The 7,842-nt window shown below is 52.2% G+C and overlaps 1 protein-coding gene across 3 annotated transcripts; it reads right to left on the bottom strand.

Annotated features, from left to right (window-relative positions):
* Positions 1-544: 544 nt before the first annotated feature.
* On the bottom strand, positions 545-2,739 carry CDK2AP2 (cyclin dependent kinase 2 associated protein 2). Of its 3 annotated transcripts, none has more exons than XM_037838677.1 (4): positions 2,079-2,739; positions 1,661-1,761; positions 1,441-1,573; positions 545-1,077 (listed from the first exon to the last, which is right to left on the bottom strand). In XM_037838677.1, the coding sequence occupies exons 1-4, from the start codon at positions 2,158-2,160 to the stop codon at positions 1,010-1,012; spliced, it is 384 nt and encodes a 127-aa protein (XP_037694605.1). In that variant the 5' UTR covers positions 2,161-2,739; the 3' UTR covers positions 545-1,009. The 3 variants fall into 3 exon arrangements, with proteins under 3 accessions (XP_037694605.1, XP_037694606.1, XP_037694604.1); XM_037838678.1 differs by lacking the exon at positions 2,079-2,739 and adding an exon at positions 1,937-2,072; XM_037838676.1 differs by lacking the exon at positions 2,079-2,739 and having other exon boundaries at positions 1,661-1,912.
* Between the last annotated feature and the right edge of the window lie 5,103 nt (positions 2,740-7,842).

Genomic DNA, 7,842 nt, shown 5'->3' with positions numbered 1-7,842 from the left:
AGTAGTGCAGGCCAAGCCTCTCCCCTACCCCTGCTTCCCGGGAAAGTGATGCAGGGGGAGGGAAGTAGGAGCCCTCTTCCCTTCTCTGAGGAGCCAGAGATGGAGGGTATTCAGGGAATTCAGAATGTTCCAGCATTAAGGCGTGTGAGGGAGAGGCTTTGGCGAATTGGCATTTCCACCCAGCCAGGATCACTGCTAACCCAAGGGCAGAACCCTCCAGGCCCAGGCCTGCAGGCGGTGCCGCCAGCGGTGGAGGCAGCCAAGGCCCTGCGCTGCCCCCTGGCGGTACCAGGCGGTGGCGTGCGGGGCTGTCAGCTCCTGGAGCTCTAGCCTTCCCCCTTTCTAGAGAAGAGAAGGCCAAGGTCCTGAGAGGGGCCGGGCCCCACCCAGGGTGCAATGGGCAGCAGAGGAAAGGCCAGGCTCAGTCGGCCCCAGCCTCAACTCACCCCATGGCGCTGCGCCTTCCCCTCCCTGGCCTGGGTCTCCTCTTTCCCTGTCTGGCTACCCCAGGCTTAGAAGAACCAGACCCAGAAAGGCTCAGAGCTGAGAGAAGAACTCCAAATCATTCTTTATTTATACAAAAAGGACTTATTTAGCAAAAGACACACTGAGAAAAGAGTCACTATGGCCCAGGAGTCAAGGCAGGGAGGTGACAGGCCTTGCCAGGGCCTGCCGTGGAGAGAAGGGGCTCAGGGACGAAGTGGTGAGAAGTGCTGGGAAGTGCCGAGTGGGGGGACCTCAGGAATGGGGAAGCTCCCACAGGGTCAACGTTGTTAGCAGGTCATGGGTGGGACTCACAAGTGACCTCACTGCTAACTATTGCAGGGGGCCCCAGCTCGTGCTGCTGACTCGAGTGGGAGCTGCCTCCTGGTTCCTGGAGGGCTCCCACCAAGGGACACGGGACAGGAAGCCCAGGACAGGAAGTGCAACTCGGGGTGAAGGCCAGGAAGAAGCAGGTGCTCTGCTGTGGCTAGGAGAGGTCCAGACGCCGAGGCGGAGGAGCTTCTTGTTACGTGCGGGCGTTCCGCTCTGTCTCGGCCAGACACTCTCTGACTAGGGCCCGGGCATGGATGATGCCTGGGGTGGGGGCAGGGAAGTAACACACCAGGCCTGAGACCCTCCAGTCTCACCCCCACCCTCCAGAGGAAGACCCGGCCACCCACTCCCCCTTTCAGAAAGAGGAACCAAAGTCAAAGAGGGGCCGGATGAGATGAGAGGTCTGGCGAATCCTCAGATTCACCCTGGTAAAATCCGAATTCCCAGATCTCTCTCTGGAAATGGACTCAATTGCAATTCAATTCAGAACGCCTCTCTGGGCAGTGAGACAGGCCCCAGGCTGGGCTCATGTAGCCTCCGAAGTCCGTCCTTCCTTCCCTAAGGAAGAAAGCTTGCCCTGGGTTCCTCTCCTGGGCAGGGCAGGGTGGGTCCGGCCTCGCTTACCTCTCTTGAGGCGCTCCATGGCGCTCTTGCTGCCGGCATAGGTGGGCCTGATCTCTTTACCCATCTCCTCGATGACCGACAGCAGGTCCGTGTAGGTGCTCTGGGAGCCCTGGGCCCCTGGGGGCTTCATCGCCTGCGTCAAAAGGGAACAGGGCGGTGAGCTCAGGGCCCCGGGCGGGCTTCCAGCCCCCACCCCAGGCCCATCCCCGGCCACATTCACCTGCACGTAGCCCATGGAGGGCGGTCCAAAGTCGTTAAACAGTGGTCTGAAGGGGGCAGCGGCTCCGGGCACCGAGCCCGACGGCGACGGGACACTACCGGCTGCAACAGGCGCGAGTAAGAGGTCAGCGGTCACCGCGGGGCAGGGGCGCCTCCTCCCAGCGTTCCAAGTTCCCGACCGGGTTCGCCCGTTTCCCTCCATGGGGGTAACTTCATTCCACGCTGATCAACTTCAGGGACAAACCCCTCCCCCTGCGCTCCACCTACAAGCCCTTACGTGACCACGCCCACTTCACGGGCCGGGAAACTGAGGCTCGCGGAAGGTAGGCGGCGGGCCCAGCATTGCAGAACGCAGGCCGTCTTCTCGTCGAGACCTCGACCGCCCGGGGAGGCGAGCAGGGGTGGAGCTGGATCCTCACCTGTAGGGACCGGAGTGCCCGGCCCAGGGGTACTGGAGCCGGGGGTGCTGCTGGGGGCGGGGGCGATGGGCTTGTAGGACATCCCCAACTCCTGGGTGCGGCAGGACGCCGGCCGGCGGCTCCTTGGGGGTTGGCTGCCCGGCCGCTTGGCCGCGCGCTGATTGGCAAACGGGCTGCACGCCCCGGGTAAATAAAGCTCCGGCCGGAAGGACGGGCGGGCGCGACCGCTTCCTCACTCCCGATTGGCGCGCCAAGCTGTCACTCGAGCCTCCTTATTGGCCGAAACCGGCCCCCAACGGTCGCAACCGCCGTTGATTGGCTCCCGCCTTCCGGACCTCGCACCTGTCTGCCTCGGATTGGGTAGTGAGCGGCGCCCTCCGCAACTGGCGAGTTTGCGGTCCGGGCCAACGCGCCCTCAATCCGATTAGTCCCAAGGCCCCAGGGGCGGGGCCCCGGGACCGGGGACCGGGGACCGGGGTCTGGGCCGCCGCAGTTCGGACCGAGGGGCTCCTCCCGGGCGCGGGAGCCGCCCTCCCGCCTCTCCCGGCGCGGCTTCGCACGTCAGCTGCGCGCCGCCTGGCCTCGGTCCAGTCTCGGTCCGGCAGAAGCTGCCGTAGCCGTCGCCGCCGCCGCCAAGAGCGCCTCTTCTCTCCGGTCGCCAAAGGACGCAGGGCTTTGACGTTCCCACTCCACCGCCCCACCCCGTGCGCTTTTACGTCACGTTTCGCCGGTTCAACACCCGTCCCCAATCTGCGCGTGCGCGCGCCTGCGGCCGGCCTTTGTTCCCATGGCAACGGGTCCAGCACCGACGCCCGCGGCTGTTGCTGGGATTGGCTCGTTCTTAGGTCGAGGCAGGTGGTCGGTGTAGGGGCGACCCAGGGACCCCTCAGCCGGCACCCCAGGCCCCACGCGTCTGCGCAGGTAATGACCGCAGCAGTCACAGGTAACCCTCGTTGAATGTTTCCTGCGCGCCAGCCTCTGAACCAAACGAATCACCGGCGGGACCAACTGCAGTCGCTGCCTGGTTGGAATCTCAGCACCACCTCTTACTAGCGGTTTCCCCTTGGGCAATTTGCTGATGTCCCATGCCTGTCTGTAATATGGGGCGGCGGGTGGGTTTCTTGAAAACGACTTCATAGGGTTATTGTGTGGATTAAATGAATATTTGTAATGTTCTTACGGTTTCATTCTTCATGTTCCTTTGTTCCTATCCCACTTAAGTGCCGTAAAGCCTTTTTATTACCATACCCCGACCCCACCTCAAATCTCCTTTCCCACAGCCTTAGATCTCAGACCCTCCTATCCCCCACCCCTTTCTGGCCTGGTGTACCCTTCACGCCCCTAGGTCTGTAGATTTTCCTCATGTCCAGAACATGTGTTGATGCATTCATCCAACGAACATTTTTTTGTGACTTTCTCCCCCATCCTGGACCTTGCACTGGACGCTAAGGATACAGAGATGAACTGGCTGCAGGCTCTGTCTTCAAGAGGCTCCTGGTTTCAAGGGGAGACAGACAGGGAAGCTGAGGCACACAGTGCACTTAAGATAATGGCCACAGTGGAGCTTGGCCCTGGGGCATTGGAGTGCAGAGGGAGGGGCCTGCCTGGTGACCTTCAGAGGTCTTCCCAGAAGATGTGGCTTTTGAGCTAAGACCCTAAGGTGAGGGACGGGAACAGAGAAGGAGGGTGGTGCTCCAGGTAGAGGGATGGGGCATATGGAAAACATTGGGAGTTTGGGACTCCAGGTGGTTGGACAACAGCAAATCATTTTTTTCGCTGGGGGATTAATTGGGAAGCAAGGGCAGGGCTGTAGTGATAACCGCAGGGGTGGGGAGGGTGGGGCAGAGGAACCTCAGGTGGCAAGCGGATAAAGAAGTTGAGATTTGATCTGTACCCAATGTTTTTCCAATCTCAAATCTTTGTGAAACATCTTCATGAGTCTCGCACCTACCCGATATTTCCTTTACATCAACTCACTTTAAAAAAAAAATCAAAAGAAAAGGAATAGTATCCCATTTAGTTAGGAGCTTGATATACCTTATAGTTTTCTAATTATAATACAATCCTGACTCTTAACTACCCGGAGTCAGACCAGACTCCACAGCTCAAGAGCACAATCTTCCATAAGTTGGCCATTATTTCAGACACCAGCCACAGGTTCAGGGGTTCCAGGGACCCCTGCACTTGGACCAACTGTCTACAAATTCAGGGGTTCTGACCACCCCCACAGGGTCCACAGTTTGCTAGGACAACTCACAGAGCTCAGAAATGTGCTACAATTACAATTTTATTATAATGAAAAGGATATAAATAAGAGGCACATAGAGGGTGGTCTGGGAGGGTTCTCGAATGCAGAGCACACATGGCCTCTCCCTGTGGAGTTAGGACACACCCCCCTCCTGGCACAGCAATGTACTGTCAATCAGGGAAGCTTCCCCTAACTTCAGTGACCAGAATTTTTATTGGGGTTTCATTATTTAGGTTAGGTAAAATTAAATGGCCCCTTGCTTTGGGCGTTGCCAAAACATAATCTATTCCAAGAAAAGGATTTCCAGAGAAAAACAACTGACCTGCAGGGGCTTTCCTAGAAAATGGAACAGTCAAAGGCACCCTGCGGAATTGCAGATAAGCAACACCTAGTGATAATAAACCAGTTTCCACCCAGTAGAAAGCTTATCAGAAAGTATTAGCATACCATACTGATCACTGTCTATCTGCTTCTCACTCTCACGTAAGACTCCCACATATAAAATGGTAACAACGTGAGCCAGTTCCACATGTGCTCTAAATAAGCTTCCCCTTTCCACTTCCTTATCACTTTTGGTTTGGTGCTGCCTGGGTCACAAATCGTTTGTTACTTAAATAAAGTTTAATAAGATTTCCTAAATACCTGTGTGTCTTGAACACTTTGGCATGATTGATGGAATCAAAGTTCACATGGGTGAATTCAATCTCCAGTGCCACCCCCTAACCCACAGATGTCTGGCTCAAAGCCCAATCCTCTAATCACTAGAAAAGGTCTTTGCGGTGTGGCCGGCCCTCCCTAATAAGACCACAAGTGTGCCAGCCCCCACCCTGAGTCATCTTGTTTACTAGGAGGGGTAGTCTGCACCTCCCCATGATAACAAATGACACTCCTGTTAGGGGACATGCCAAAGATCCAGAGACCAGGGAGAAAGACTAGCCAAGTTCTTCATCACACTAATACATACTCAAACTAAATATACCACTATTAAAAGTGTTGACCATGTATCACCCGAGAGCACCCCCATCCTGCCATTGGCACAGAGGCTGTGCTCTGGAGAGGTCTATTGTGTTTTGGGGGAGGTGGAGCTACTGAGGGGTTCATCTCCTTCGGGAACCATTAACTTCCGCCCAAAGCCCAGGCTCTCCTACTTTCTCTTTTGCAGGTGTCTGGCAGAAGGGACATGCCTGGGAGGTGACTGTGGGGCTGAACACTCAAGCAGTTTTCAATGTTCCCTCTTCCTTGGGCCACAGCAGAAAGAGCACAGAATTCCATGAAGACATCAGAGGTGACAGCTGTGGCCTGTCCCTCGGAGAGGACCCTCGCACCCCGGGGGGGAGATCACATAGACCTCTAGGGCTTGGCCTTGGCAGAACTTTCCATGGGGGTCCCCTTTCCACTTAGACCCCAGGCTCCTGGCTCGCCCTCTGCAATTTGGAGCCTTGCAATATTATAGCCTCCAAATCAGACACGGAAAACTGGGGACCCTAAGCTCAATCCAGCTGGCAGATAGGTTTAGTTGTCCTGCCTTGTTGTCATGGCCCAAGAGAGCTTTTGCAGCCGAAGGACTAAAGAAAGCACTGGACATGTTCTGAGGCATGAGCTTTTATTTTTCTTTTTGGGGGCTTACCTACAGAGTGGGAAGTTAGTCACGTTGCCCTGAATTCAGGAGCTGCTCTGAATGGCGGCAGGTTCAGAGCTCAATGTGAACTATTCTGCCAAAGTGCAGGGAGTGGTTTATAAAGGTTTGGACAAAGACATTCAAATGGGTATGAGAGGAGCGGGGATCTTGTGACATAGGGAGGGATGGATTGCAGTCAACAGGGAAGAGGGGAGGATTGTAGATTCTCTTGCAGCCTCAGCGAGTTTCAGAAGGGAGGAAAGCTATTGCCAGAGGCCTGACTTTACAAGAAGAGGCAGTCAAACCTTAACTGTCCTAGGTCACTCTGGCTGCTGTGTGTAGGGTTCAAGGCACTTGGGGAAGGCCCGGGGCCCGGGGCTCCCATACCTTGTGAATATAAAATTCAACATTGTATTTCTGTACAATTTTTTCAACTTTATTGTATGTTTGAAAAGTCGGGTAATAAAATAAGTGGGAATAAACAAAAAGTCTGTTGAAAAGTAAGTGGATGAACAACAATGAAGACCATGGCAGACTTATTAGAATGGCCAAAATCCAAAAAACTTACCATACCAATTCTTGATGAGTTTGCAGAGCCACAGGAACTCTCGTTTGTGGCCAGTGGGAATGCAAAATGGTACAGCTACTTTGGAAGACAGTTTGGCAGCTTCCTGTGAAACTAAGCATAATCTTAACCATATGATCCAGCAAACATGCTCCTCCATATTTGACTGATTTGAAAACTGATGTTCATGCAAAAACCTGCACTCAAATGTTTACAGCAGCTGTATTCTTAATCACTAAAAACTGAAAGAACCAATATGTACTGCTAGAAAATAAAATACTACTCAGCATGGTGGTGATGGTAACCCAAACACTGAATGTAATTAACAGCATTGAAATATGTATCTGAAAAAGTTTAAAAGGGAAAATGTTAAATTGTATATATGATGACAGAGTAAAAATTAAAAAAAAAAAAAAAAAATCCCTGAACTGCAATACTGCAGTACCCAAACAGTGAACCCTAAGTTAAACCATGGACTATAATTAATACTATAATTATTTAAATATTCTAGCATCAATTGTAACAAATGTTCCACATCAGTGCAAGGTGTTAAAAGTATGGGAATCCTGAATTTTATGTATGATTGTTCTGTAAATGCACAACTTCTCTAATGAAGAAAAAAAAAATACTGCTTAGTGATGAAAAGGAATGAGCTAATCAAGCCACGAAAAGACTTGGATGAATCTTAAGTATATATTGGTAAGTGAAAGAAGCCGGTCTGGAAAAATTATGTGCTGTGTGGCTCCAATTATACGATATTCTGGAAAAAAAAATAGAGACAGTAAACAGATTAGTGGTTGCTGGCAGGGGTGGGGACAGGGTTGAATAGGTGAAGCACAGGAGATTCTTTAGTAAAACTATTCTGTATGCCTCTGTAATGGTAAATACAAGTTATGAATACAAATAAGCATTTATAAAAATCGTAAAACTTCACAATATGGAGTACAATGTAAGGTATGTGAAATTTTAAAAATCTTTTAGGAGACTGGGGGATCCCAGGATGGAATGCAGAATGTGACAAAAGAATCTAACTCTATTACATATGTCATACATAAGTATGAAACCACTTAAGGGTGTGGGGGAATAAGGTGCTGACCTAAATAACTTGAAATCAGTATAGTCTGTAAGACTAATAGCAAAAGGGATGGTACAAAAGCACTGTACCCTAGTTGATAAAGTTGTTTCCCATAGGAGACCGGGCTAACAATTTTGAAACCACATGCTTACGGGAATTGAACAATTAAGTAAAAGGATGATTGAGGGTGGGAGTCAGATTTCTCACTGCTGGAGAGGGAGGTTACAGAAAAGCAAGGAGAGGAGACTAGAATGCTCC

Source organism: Choloepus didactylus, chromosome 6 (assembly GCF_015220235.1).
Source record: "Choloepus didactylus isolate mChoDid1 chromosome 6, mChoDid1.pri, whole genome shotgun sequence".
Lineage (NCBI taxonomy): Eukaryota > Metazoa > Chordata > Mammalia > Pilosa > Megalonychidae > Choloepus > Choloepus didactylus.
Note: the sequence above shows the minus strand (reverse complement) of the source record. Positions and strands in the feature narration are given on the sequence as shown.